This window comes from Hetaerina americana, unplaced genomic scaffold (genome assembly GCF_022747635.1).
Source record: "Hetaerina americana unplaced genomic scaffold, ioHetAmer1.1.p SCAF_1, whole genome shotgun sequence".
NCBI lineage: Eukaryota > Metazoa > Arthropoda > Insecta > Odonata > Calopterygidae > Hetaerina > Hetaerina americana.
Window position 1 is genome coordinate 2,881,917 of NW_027286069.1, and position 14,726 is coordinate 2,896,642.

At 36.6% G+C, this 14,726-nt stretch overlaps 1 protein-coding gene across 1 annotated transcript in view; it reads right to left on the minus strand.

The window, feature by feature from the left end:
- Positions 1–1,870: 1,870 nt before the first annotated feature.
- Positions 1,871–14,726, minus strand: part of AlaRS (alanine--tRNA ligase, cytoplasmic) — a 45,861-nt gene continuing 33,005 nt past the window's right edge. The window contains exons 20-22 of the mRNA XM_071584779.1: positions 6,995–7,137; positions 4,444–4,697; positions 1,871–2,195 (exon numbers count right to left, since the gene is read on the minus strand). Of these exons, the coding sequence (XP_071440880.1) occupies positions 2,012–2,195; positions 4,444–4,697; positions 6,995–7,137 (581 nt within the window). The 3' untranslated portion in view covers positions 1,871–2,011. The remainder of the gene's footprint in view (positions 2,196–4,443; positions 4,698–6,994; positions 7,138–14,726) is intronic.

Sequence of the window (14,726 nt, forward strand, 5' to 3'; positions counted from 1 at the left end):
CTATCAAATATTTCCTGCCAGGGACACACACAAGTAATAAGTTAACCCCCACTGTATGCCCTGCCTATTTCTTCCTCCCTATGACTAGTTGTTGGCATGCATGTCTTAACAATCACCTAATTCGTTGGTTCAGATTTTATATATAATAACTGTATTCTACCTTTTGCCTCAGTAATGTTTAATACACTTCTTCTCACCACTGTGTTCAATACTATTACCAATTCTCAATGACTTTCTCCCCCCCACCCTCTGTAAATTACCCTAAAATTATCAATCCTATAATCCTTGATATCCTTCTGTCTTACTTCAAAAAGCCCTAACATTTTCTATCTCCCAGTTCCTGTTTTATAACTTCCTAGTCATTAGAATTGCCTTAACATTCCAAGTTTCTATTCTAACTGATTTGGTGTTCTTCCATCTTCTTCGCTACTGCTGAGGTCAACTCCACTTTGAAGAGTTTCTTGGAATGATGACCTTGGAAGACATACCTCTCCCCCTTCCAGGTCAGGGCCCCAGGGAGACTCATTTTCATATTGGGTTCAGTCATTATTTCCAAGGGTAAATAAATGAGCCGGCTTTTCTTTCCATTCCTCTGTAGAGTTTTTAACATGAAACCATCATTTAAATGGTTGCCCCACTGGGGTCAGATGCCTTTGAAGCTACCTCACCGAGGAACTGACGAGGCATAGACAACATTTTATCCGGCCCCTAACCTTTGACCTATCCACTACAGGTAACCCCACCAGGAGCAATTATCATTGCTCCAACCAGTAGAGCCCAAGGGGTCATCATGGCCATAATATAGTGTACTGTATTAGGTTCAAACTCCGCAAGGGTGATTATTTCATGTTGCATCGCATTCACAAAATGGTGAAAAAGAAACTGTATTGCATATTTACAAATGTTATGCATTTAAATTTTACTTGTATCTTAACCTTACATTTTTGCAGTGAATACCGAAAAACATTTCACAACCGAACTGGAAGGAACTCTTTCTTCTATGGATTCAACAATGGGGAACTCAATAGAAAAATAAAGAAGAGGTTTATACTTGCAAGGGGACTTTAAATTATGTAAAGAGCATGTACATCCAATTTAAGGTGAAAGGTTACTTGTAAACTTTGTTAACCCGATGCATCATCAGAGTTCCTTCTCTTGCATACCTGAAGCAGTGTGGCCAGTTAAGTCAGTCCATTAGCAGTGGATTTCCATTTTCAAACAGGAAATTCAGGCACACACATTCATTTATTGTGATTGAGAAATGGTAGTAAATTTACTTATTTTTCCTTCCTTATTTTGACAAAAAAATGTAAATGGAGAAGAAAGTAGAAAAGAATATGGGAGACTTAGGTAATGATGAATTCAGAAGAGAAACAGATAAGGCCAAATAAAAATGGATGAGTGACAAGTGCAGTGAGATAGAGCAATTAGATAAGGAAGGAACATGTAATGTGATCTATAAGGAAGCAAGAGACCTAACATTTACAGGGAAAGTAAGAAGTAGCTTTGAGATAAAAGACAAAGATGGGAAAGCTATTAGTGAACCAGAGGAGGTAATGAACAGGTGGAAGGAATACACTGTCTGAAATATCCATGAAGAGTGAATTGAAACAAGAGTAAGAAAACAAGATGGTAAATGGTGAAAAAGGGTGTGACATACTTAAAAGTGAAGCTGAAATAACTAAAAAAAGATGAGAAACAGGAAAGTAACGGGGCTTGATGGAATTCCAATTGAAATATGTGATAATCTATTTCGATGAAAAAATCTGTGATAATACTATTTTGTTTACCAGACAGCATATTATCACTTAAATTTGACAATTGCTCTAAAAATATTAAATATTTTTTGAAATTCTCAAATAGTATTTATTTACTTTTCATTCATCAGTACAAAATCGTTTAAATGAAAGTTTTGCCGTCAGTGTCAGAAAAAACATAACAATAATATTAATCCAACAGGAATCGTCAGTAAGGAATTAGCTTCAGCTCAGATATGACACTAATTTCTATGTCACAGAGCATGAAGGACTCTTTTTGCCATTTTATTGCTTTGGACAAAACTAAACCACCTCGTAAGATTTTTAAATGGACGTACAACATAAACAACTTCATATTTTGGGTCCTTCACCAATGGAATGAGAGAGCTGAAAAGAGCTAGGTCTGCAAGTGAAATCCATTTGCCACAAAAGTGCAACCTGGAAAAGAGAAATTTGGTATGCATAAAGCAAGAGAATGAAATATATACAACTTATGTGAAATTCTCACAGATTTGAATAATAATGTATACCAAGATAGCTTTTGTGAACAAAAACAAACACACAAAAATAAAAAATGTCCAATATTAAAGGCACGGCATAGTTGGCTTTTCAGAAGGTAAACTACATTGCTTACATTGCTGGAAGTACATGAGGAGTCGGGAATTGGTGAGAGAGTTAAAAAATGGGTTGGAGAGGGATGTGATTTGGGTTTTGAAAATAGGACATATTTTGCATCTAAGTTTATTGCAGAGAATGGGAGTGGCTTTGGGATGGGGTGGGAATTTAAGGAGTGGATTAGTTGATTTGAGGAGACCTGATAACTTGGACAGGGAACCACATCCCTAAATATTAGAATAAATAACCAACTCATACAAGAATTCTTCCCTGATTGGGATGCTCCCAATCCCAAAACATGCCTCGGAACATAACACTCCCTTTGATAAATGGAAAGACTCCATTCTAGCATTCCTCCTACTCCCTGACCCTCCGCTCACACTCAAAACAAAAGAACATGCACATATCCGGCTCCTTGAATCCTGGAATAAATCAGGTATAAATATTATACACTAATTACCCCATCTCCAGATATTTTCAACCCCCCCTCCACTACCAAAACCTTGCATATTAATCCCACACTAACGAAAATTACCCTCCCAAATCTTCCCCTTGCAAACCTTTCCCTTCCATTCAGAGTCCCCAGCCTTCACTGCTAAAACTTTCTTCTCAGCCCCTTCTCTCCCTCAAAAAAGGTGGCAGTGCCACTGAAAAGTTGAATTTGTGTGAGTTTCTTTTTTGTGTGTTTCTGTGTTTTTGTTCCCTAGCGCTATGAATACATAAACATATCCCAAACATAGCCCAATCAACCCGAAGGTCAATTCGGTAGGTGATGGTAGAGTTCACCCAGTACTAAGCCTACAGCATGTGAAATTCACACATCAGGTTGGGGGGGGGGGGGGCAGATACTTTCACTGTGCCGGCTATGGTTTTGCAGCTATTTGATCTGGTACTGAGAAATCAGGGCTGAGAATGCTCAGAGAGGCTTGCCTGGAAATCAAAGCCACAGTCCCTACACATGCCTTACAATCAGTAGTCCAATATGTTAAAATGAAATGCATTTCCACTGGTGTCAAATTTGTCCTACGAAAAAAGCTGCCAGAGCAATCTGAAATGCAACATCTAGAGATCACTATAAACCACTGAACATTCCAATATCATTCTCATATGAATATTTAAAAGTTAAAAATTAATGTCAAAAATGAAAAAATTGAAATTGTCAAAGTTTTTGCATTAATACACAACATTCTCAACCCATTCCAAGAAGTAATCCATAACCCATAGCCAATGACATACCATATTCATGATATCAAAGTAATGTACATAGTCACCGAGATTGACTCACAAAAATTTATATGCATATTATTACAGCATGACAACGTATGCTATGGATTTCCCTTGAAGTTATAATAATTCATGATAAATTATTCTCCAAAGTTTCTTGGTTGACGCCCCTTTACCTGTAATAAAATGTCTACACTGTTGAATATAATATCATGAAGAATCATAGATATTACTTAATATGTGATTATTAAATCACCCATATTAAATAAATCAACTGGTAATAAAGAGAACGCAATATAGTGAACAATTTTGTTGGCATTGTGACCTCTCATTATATTGAGTCTACACTCTATTTTGAATCCACATCATCTTATGTTACGTAACACACACCTTCAACTTCCATTGCTGAAGGGAATGAAGAAGTTGAAACAAAAGCAGAGAAAAACAATTACTCAATGGAATTTGGAATGCGTTGAAGTAAATTAAACAATCTCCATCTGAGCACACTCTCACAAGGCCAAAGTGGGGTATTTCATTTAAATTTTGAATTAAACTTACATTCCCCTTTTCATATAATCTGAATTTATGTACCGGGGAAATGATAGTTTTTAAATTTTGACAGAACCTTGCAAAAGTCTTTGCTTTATTTACTGAAGGAAAGGCTTTTAGCAAATCTCTCCAGATTAATTCTAGAGAGAGTTGTAATTTGAACGTCCAAGCTAGAAAATAACACTTATATCCCCAAAATGTTTTTCACTGTTTTTCATGCACTGCATTTAAAATATTTTTAGAAATTTGTGAGGGACAAAATTCATGCATCACTGTCACCTTGCAGAAAGAAACCAACCTTTTCTCAAGAACTAGAGAAAGTCGCTGGATGGATTTTTTGATGATCTGCTCCGTACTTTGTTGGCCATTGGTAACATTTAGGACGTATGGAAAAAGGTGATTATCTGCATAAAACACCCACTGGAGGACCTCAGCATTTACAGGACCTAATGCTTCTCCAATGAGATATACGGCAATCGCCACGGGACCCCGCAAGACAGGGACACCGTCCTTATACAAGGTGACCCCTGATGATGGGGATGCTCCATTAATCTAAGAAAGAGATGAGGAGTCAAGCAGCAAAGTAATTATTTTGGTGCCATGGCAATAAACCATTCAAGGATTAGATGGCAATTTCAATTTTTCAAAGAAAACATACCACTGTATAAAGGCATGAGAAAAACTGTGATATAATTCTGTTTTTGTGTTCATATTATCTAAAACCAACAAGTAAAAGGGTGCTAGCACATGATAAAATGAACAAAACATGAAACTTTAGGAATACATATTTTCCACTTAATTAAAAAGTGTCAAAAATGTAATTATCATGGAAATCTGAGCCATCTTTTAATATTTAAACTATTTACATATATTGCTTATATGCTCCTTATGATATGTGTGAACTCAGTCACATGCTTGGAAAACACATTAATCAAAAGAGCGACATATGTTTACAAAACTCACTGAATTTCATGAAAGCATATCATATCATACAAAATTTTAATACAGAGAAATTTGAAATACACTTAAATCTTGATTTCAGGCATAAATTTCTGTTTTTTCCACAATTTCTCTTTTCACGAAAAAACTGATGCATAAAAATTACAGGAAGGAAAAAATGAAATGGTAGGCACTTCATAAAAAGAAATAGCAAATTGCTGTCGAACGTACTTGTTAAGTACGCCAATGTCTGCCTTAGCATAGGCTGTGATGCTCAGCCAACTTATATTTAAATTTCAATTCATCCACTAGTGAATTAATATGACATTCACTCTTATATCCATTTTTAATGCATGTGCTGTCTATAAAAACTATCATAATTTTGCTAATAGTGACAAAGGGCTTTGCAGAGAGCGAAAGACCTCAAATAATACTTTTAACTAAAATAAAACTTGGAAGAGTGATATAACCTACGATAACAATGCTGATACTGATTCATTTAAGATATTTTACCTATTAAAGGTAGGCTTTGGATGTTCCTCACGACTATTTATATCTATTTATAGTGGAAATTTCTATTTTTTGACCTACATTATTTCTTTCCTCATATCTTTTTAATTTTTTCAGCCTTAATGTTTCCTATAACTCTTCTATTCCTTACTTTATCTCACTTACCCAACATGATGGCCTTGGCCTTCAATAACCCATTACCAATAAATATTTCCTCCAACTACTATTTCTGCCTTTATATGATTTCCATCAGCTACTTTCTCTCCTTATCCATCCTATTTAAAACTTCAACGTTTGTCTTCTTAACTTATTTTCTCCAATGTCAGCCACACCCACATCCCAAATGTTCCTTTCTACTAATTTTCTTATCACTACAATGGCATTATGAGTTCTCCTCCCCTTTCTAAAACCAAAGTGATCTCCACCAAGGTAGTTTTTTGCAATATTTTGTAATCTTCCATTGGTGATTCTTAGAACTAATTTTATTGCATGTGAAATTAAACTTACCATCCTCTATTCCTCACATACAGCTGCTTTAAATTTTTTGGATGAGGACCAAAACTGACATAAGTGCATAGGACTAATGGCTAACTTCCTTCCCCAAAAATACTGGAATATAAATTCAAAGAATCCCTTTCTTCCATTTTCATTTTGCCTAAAACTCTTTCATAATTCTATGAAGATATTATCTATTTCTACTGCCTTGTTTGACTCTATCTCCACTTTTTCTATCTCATTTTACATACTATAATTAGCATTCCTGGATCAAATCGAAAAATTGTGATTGGAAAGGATTTTTTCAATCTTTCAAGCAAAACAAAATAGACGGTCTGAACAGATCATAATTAGAAGATTTAATTCGTTCGCTGGATTTTAGTTATCCATTCAGAAGTTGTAGTTCAACTCATATTTGAAAGATCTAAAGAACATAGTTCTCCACAAAAAGCTTTTGATTTTCGATTACATATTCCTAATGGAGAACAATCTTTCCTGAGTTTGAACTCATTTTCCACATTTTTGTCCATGATTGATAGGAATATCCCCTGAGTGTCAAGCTGGAGTACAATGGCCAGGAATTTCAGTGAGTGTGTCAGTCAGGATGTATCTTTGTATATTAATTTTCAAGCTGTGCATTAATACATTTTAGCACCCTACCTTAATAAAATTTTTAATATTGAATTATTTTTGTTTTGATGCACATTTTAAAATATAATGATTTACTCTGAAGTCTTGTAAACACAGCCGTGAAAGCTATTGTTTATTGAATAATAATATGCTCTGTTATTCACACCACATCTAAACATTATCCTATAACTCCATCGGTTAAATTTGCGTGCATCCATAAGTATTTATGACTTTTAGGGAGCATGACATTTTAACCTTGAACAAAAAGGCTTTACCTCAAGGGATTTTCCTGAGAAGGATGCAGCCAGCTGAGGTAATAATGCCCGATTCTTCCAACCCTCTGAGAAATGTAGAGCTAAAGATGAGGACGGCTTAACTTCCTTTGGAAGAGGGGCTGCCTTAGAGGAGTCTGTACCAGCTGCAAATAAGTAAAATAAACACATAAATTTTTTAAGTTTGATTGAAGTCTTAAAAAATTGGCTTCAAAGTTAATTTTTTTAACCGCATTGTGCATTCTACAAGTTTTAGTAATTTTTTTAGGCATGTAAGAACAGGGGACATATGCATTACTAATAAAAGTTGGTCAATCAGGATATAATCAGTTTCAGGAACATGAGTAGGACAAGATACGTGAAGAAAAACCAGGCTACGGGATTAGTCTCACCTGAGTATGAAGTACATTTCACGTTAAGTGTTTTCTACCTTCTTGCATTTAGGGTAATGATTGACCCTAAAAGAATTCTATCTAAAGGGTAAACCCTAAGCCTAAGACATGGGAAGTTTACACACCGCCAACTAAAGAACCAGGTCTATTTAAACATCAAGTCTCCTGAGGGGAAAAATGAGCCAGTCACCGCCATTATTAAGACTGAACACATCCTGCATTGCATCCAAACTATTATCGGTTGAAGTAAGACATTAATCACATGAATTTTTTTTACATAGACTGAGATATGTTCACATTTTAATTTTTTCAGCAAAGTTTTCAGACTGACTTGGATACCATAGTATATAAGAAATGCCAGCTTCAAAAAATTATACATTTGGGTGTTACCCTACAGATTTCAAAGACCAAGTACATGTAAGTCTATATCTATGAAGGCACAAGTATATCGTGAGTGTTTCCACCAAGGGACCATCTTAAGCATCAAAAGTATTTAAGGCAATGCAGTGTTAACTCCATTGCAACTCAATTAATATCAATGAGTAGTCAGTTGCAAACTTCCATCATTCCACAGTTAATAAAAATCTTTTGATTTTTTGTGAAAGCGTAGGGACAAAGAATGAATATGATTAAGATGAGAAAAATAAATTGGGAGCCTGTATTCACAGTCTATTTCTGAGTATAAGTTAGTTTCAATACATGTCAGCTCAAACTATTGCTTTAATTTCTGGCTGGTATACATATACCAAACTCATTGACAAGAAGACGAGTAAGAGTAAGGTTCGAAATTTACAACAAAAATGCATGCAAAAATAAAGTAGGATTGAAATAACTAATACGTTTAGAAAGAAATTAAAAAAAGCATAACTTAGAAAGAAGTACTAGCAGTATCACGTAAAAAGCAAAACTGTTCATTTTTGTCTAGCAGTAAGCTAAACTACAAGCTAAAAAAAGTCACCTAAATTTGTTATGTGGCCAGAAGTTGACATTTGGCTTTCACCTGTATTTGAAAAAGCAAAACATTTTTCATGTTTTTAATCTAAAATTATAGTAAGTAAGCTTTGAAAATCATGTCCACCTGGAGAAGACCATCGCATCTTAACAGATACACAATCAATGATGTCCTCCTATTCATTCGTGATTCTATTAACCCATATCACCTTTATCATTCATCAGTGTCATTATATTTCAAAGGCTTCAATTTTCTTTCAATATCCTGTTGGAATGTTCCTTGTTTCACCCGCATGCAGCTCTACAGTCCAAATATACAGTCTCAATAATTTATTTCTTATTGTCACACAAGTGTTTCTTGAGGTTAGTAAGCTTTCCTTCATATACAATACTTTCTTAGCTTGTTGGAATTGACTTTTACTGCCCTTTCTGCTCCTCTCATCCTTTATTATTTTACTCCCTTATAAGAATATTTTGAAACATTCCTCATTTAATGTCCTACCATTCCTGTCCCTCTTTTTCCATCTCCTCTGATCACCATCACATTTGTTTTTTGCCCATTTTCATGTAACCTACTATGCATAACCTCTTTGTAATCGCCAATGTCATATCTGGATCCTTTTCATTGCTTGATATCTACACTACATCATTTTCAAAGAACAGCATATCTATTTTTCTTCCCCATATTTTTACCTGAGATGGTATGATAGGTCAGTGGGCTACTTACCAGAGGCCCTGTTTCGACTACAGGTGGTGCCTCTGGACCTCAACTTAAGGTAGGTACCAAATCTTACTGAGTTGGTAGTCCAGGGGTAGAGCATTGGGCTACTGACTGGAGGGCCTAAGATTGAATCCTGAACATGCTATGCTTCACTCAAGCTGTGTGATTTTTTGGGTACCAGATCTCCCCGTGAAATCACGGGAAAAGGATCTGGTCCCACTACCCAAATGTGTGATTTTATATATACATACATATTTTTTCCCTAGTAATGAAAATATTCCTGACTGAACTGAACAATCAACTCAAGCCATTGCAACTCTCGAGTTTGATACTTTATTCACACACACAGTGGTAAGTGTTGGATTTGATCCCCAGGAGCCAAATCAACAGATGAAATCACACCCTGACAACCCTTTTTCAAATTATCAGTGCAATCACATGAAGACATGCATGATAACCTGAAGATATTAGCAAACCAGCAGTCAAGAATCAAACTTTATCATTTACTTCATTATTAATGGCAAGATCATCTAGAATCTGACAAAAATCATCAAATCAGTTTTCTTTTACAAAACCCCAGGCATGTTTAGCTTTGTATTGCATTGAATAGAATAATAGCAAAGAACAAAAAAATGTTATTCAGTGATTTTTCTGTAATTCCCTGAATTTCCTAAGTTTCCCAGATTTGCCAGGTAGGTGGCAGCCCTGCCCGGTGAAGTAGTTTATAAAAAAAGTAGAGCTACTATTATTAACAAACATAATTGATTGTCATCTCCTCTCTAGTTTCTCATGTAATTTTATTCTTTGCAATAGACATGAGCATTGTTAGCCATGAGAACTTTTAGCTTTTTAATTGATAAGAAAAAACTTTAGTGCCTAAATGCATTGCAGAAAATAAATCAAAGGCATGCATCATAATCAACATGCATGGACTTTCTGAGAAAATTGCCAAACATGTTTATACGATGAAAAATTTGGTCTACAAAATAATATTTTTCTAAAGGCCATATTTGGAAGGTGTTTACCTATTGATTCAGCATATAAGTTTAATGATACTAAAATATTTTACGCAATGTTCTATTTGCTAGCCATTACTTCAAATGATAAAGCACCCATTTTAGAGCAATTATGTATATAAGGTATGACTTTTCAACAGTATTACTCTTCTAAGGATCTCGCTACAATAGCTTACATATGCCAAGTGAGTTCAGGATGACTGATACAATCAATGAAACAATATTTTATATGCAACAATAATTCCCTGCAATATGAACATTAGGACAATGTAATTTGAAATGAAAAATGCAGATATCCCTGAATTTAAATCCCAGGCTCATCATAGACACAAAGATTTTCATGTGCAATTCATTAATTTGGATCCTGTTCAGTAAGAGCACATTCCTTTGCCTTCAATAATTTACAAGATGCCATGGGTAAAATATGCTGTGTAACTTCCAATTAGGGGGGAGGTTTTATTTTTTTGCATCTATCAAAGCTGGGCTTTGTGAGGTGGTGATAAGCCATTAGCTGATGGGGAAGTCGAGGGTAATAAATCCTAGGTAAAGTTCCACGGGCATGTAGTTGTAAATCTTACCTTAAAAAGTTTTTAGCTATTCCTGCATGAATATTTTCTGTGCTATTATTATTGTATGGCACAACAAAGCCATATTCAATTTGATAACCAATGCAACAATTTCAGAGTGCAAAAATCCACATTAGCGGATGACTCCGTTAAAAGTTACTGTTGCGGCATCTCCCGCAGTTTTCTTTGGAATTTGATAACCAATAGTGATGTACATAGGTCCAGGACATGAGGGTGTAATGACTTCAGGATAACTACTCACAACTCAGCTGTTTGTTATGGACCTTTGCTATGCTTAAGTCAAATTCCTGAAAGCATTACCTAGAAAACTAAGGTAAATAGAAAATGTATTGTCATTTAAATCTAAACTTTATCTGTTCCTGCATCAACATCGATTCTATAATGAGGACGAATTCATCTCTCTCTGTAGTTAATAATTTTATTCTTATGTAAGATGTTACTGCTCTTGTCCACTATTTTTTCTTTTTTATTTGTGACCATCATTTGTATTCAAACTCCAATTGCATTTGTGTTTGTCTGGAATATTTACAAGTGTTCCATACATGTCTTTTAAGAATCAATCATCAGGTTAAAAGTCAACCATGCACCAAAATTCTCAAAGCAGAGAGACCTTTGCTCTAATTTTATGCAGCCAGGTTGGGGGACAAAGAACTCTTTTACATCTCCAAACCACCTAGAGTCAATCGATCACCCCTTCCCCTTGGTGACTCCCCTTACATTGCTTCACAAGGCGATGCGTTTCTTTGAGCCGGTGGTATCCTTCCGACTATGTTTAGAAATGTGAAGAGTTCATCTCCAATAACCAGATGATAGTTTTAATAATAGACCCAAGTCTTGAGTTTCAGAAAAGTGCAATGCCTCCATCAATCCATGTGCAGTGTTAACAAGTCCCGGGAAAAGAATTTCCTCTTACAAATGAATATGTCAGTGCTCAGATATTTTGTTCTCCTAGAATTCCACAAAGATAGTATTCCAATTCGGACAATGGTTTCTAATGTTTCAGCCCCAAACCACCTTTGGTCTAGAAAGCTTATTAAGACAACATTTGAAGTTCTCGCGTAAGTATGGAATAAAAACCTACATGAACTAGAGAAGATACTTCCAGGAAAAATGTTGCCCCCCAAGTTCATCATGGTATCATTTGATGTCACTAATGTATTTCCCAGTATTCCCTATCAGAAGCTTTAAATTTAGCCAAAATTAACTTAGTTAAAGCTAAAGTTCCAGCCCCAGTTATAAGTGAAATGTGTTCTTCCTCAAAAGTGTTTGGAACAAAAGAGTTCTGTTTCCAATGACATTATACACCACCAACAGGATGGCTAAGATATGGGATGTCCACTTTCTCTGCTACTGGTGGATGATTATGTGGACAATTTTGAACATCTAATTTTTGCTTCTAAACACCCCCTTGTATGGAATATTCTCCACTGGTATAAATATGTAGATGTTTTCTGTGTTTGGACGGGAACACCTAGGGAGTTCTTAATGTTTTGCATTCCCGGGATAAGGATTTGAAATTTACCAGAAAAATAGAATCAGGTAGATCCCTTAATTTTTTAGATCTAATCATCTTGGTGGCTCATAATAGCTAAAGGATAGGTTTGATTTTTCTGTGTTTAGGAAAAAGGCTACACAGACTTGGTAATTCCCAACAACTAACTGAGCACTATAAAAATGATTGCCAGGAATAATGGCTATGGTGAAGGTTTAGTTTAATTTGACAAACTCTACAGGGGAAAATTGCCCAGGCTATCCAAGCTATTCAAGTCAGCCATTCATGGCAGTTCCATAAAAAAAATCCCAGTGGAGGAAATTCCCTTTCTTAGGACAAGGACAAGGTGAAACCAGCCTTGTACAGCAGGACTAACCTAAAAAGCCTTCTTTACCATACCAAAGATAAGTTTAACACACTACACAGGAGTGGAGTACATAAACTGCACTGTGGTGACCGTAATGGGGTATACATAGGCAAAACGGGAAGAAAGATAAAGACAAGAGTAAAAGAACACCAAGCCTGGCAAAGGAAGAATGATTCCTCATCTCTCTTCGCCAAACATCTCATTGATTGTGGCCAAGGAAGTGACTTCTCCCCAGTCATTCTACATGTGATGAGGAAGGGATGCCACCTGAATGCTCTTGAACAGCTAGAGACCTTACACCATGCCAATTCGGGAAAGGATGTTTTAATCAATGAATTTTTATATCCCTCTTACTCCCCATTGTTGCATTTCCCAATTACCTGCCCTTTAATCCCCCCCACCCAACCAGCCCATCACCAATCCACGATACATCAATGGTCTCGTGTAGTTCTCCACCTAATTACCATGCCACCAACTGGTAGACCATCCTATGACATTCATCAAGCCTTCATCCCTTCACTCCTTTCTCTTCCCCCCCCCCGAGACCCAGCCTTTTTTCCCCAACTCTACCCAATTACCCTTTGGTTGTTGTCCTCCTCCCCTCCCCTCTTCCCGAGCATTTGTGTATATGTGTGTTCAAAAATTTTCCAAATTACCTATAGATGTTATGCTATAACAAAACCTAGGTCTCAAGAAAACAATTCTTTGTGGAAAAGGAAGTGACTCCTTTCATCATTAAGGATTTCTACCATGATATGCCTGAAACTGTGTCACTTATTATCATTCCATGAATTAGGGGAACCTTGCACCTTCATATACAAGGGTAGTTTGTAAGGTTCTCATAATCACTACCAGATGCCAGCGCTAGCGCAACAAGTTTCCCACATAGTAATAGGGAATCCTTCATGAGTAATGTGTCAGTACTCTGGGAAGAGATCTCAAGTGCCCATGCCTCTGTTTCAGTTCGGTGATTTGCCTCTGTTGCGGTGATTTGTGAAGATGAAAAAAATTGAAATTTGAGCAGTGATTAAATATTTTGTAAAGAAAGGTATGAAATGAAAGGAAATTCATATAGACTTTCAGAACACTCTGGGGGACTCAGCTCCTTCATATTTAACTGCTTCCATGTGGACAAATGAGTTTAAGGCTGGTCAGGTCAGCTTAGATGATGATCTGAGTAGTGGTCAGCCACAATGTGCCACTACCCCATAAATTATTGTAAAAGTGCATAATATGGTCATGGAGGATCACCTACGGAAAGTGCAAGAAATCACTGAAGCGGTAGGGATGCCATCTGAAAGATCATATTGTAGTCTAACAGTGGAATTGGATATGAAAAAATTATCTGCTAGAAGGGTGCCGGGAGGATCACAAACACACCAGAATGGAAATTTCTAAACAATGTTTGACCTGTTTTAAGAAGAACCAACAAGGTTTTTGCACCACAGATTAAACTTGGGTCCACTACTATTCTCCAGACACAAAACAGCAGTCAAAGCAGTAAAAATACATTGATTCACCACCACCAAAGAAAGCAAAGGCGATATGAATAATCAGAAAGGTGATAGCTTTAGATTTCTGGGATACAAAAGTGATTCTGCAGATAGATTATCTTCTGACCGGTCAAACAATTACTGGAGAATACTACGCTAACCTCCTGGATCAACTACAGCAAAAGATACATGAAAAGAGGACAGGTTTGGCAAGGAAGAAAGCCATCTCTCATCAAGACAATGCACTCCCACACAGGGGTCATTACCATGGCAAAAATACGTGAACTAAGATACAAATAGTGCCACACCTGATTTGGATCCAACAGATTTCTATCTCATCCCCAAGCTCAACATTTTCCTAAGTGGACGGAGATTCTGTTCAAGTAGTAGTAGTAGTTTTTAGGGGAGGCGACCGACAGCTAAGGTCATTTGCGCCATAGGGGATGGACAGGAAAGGATGAAGGGTGGAGAGAAACCCGGCGTCGGCATTAGCCTACTCTTTACGAAAGGCGCCAAGGGGTCCGCAGCTTAACGTCCCATCCGACGGACGCCGTACTCACTCAAAGTGCCCTCCACAAAGCACCTCAAGTAGGGATCGAGATACCTCTGAAAAATATTCAACACCGCCGGGATTTGAACCCGCGCCCTCAGGGTGGGAAGCCAGTACGTTAGCCCCCGCACCATCTCGATCCCCGATTCTGTTCAAATAAAGAACT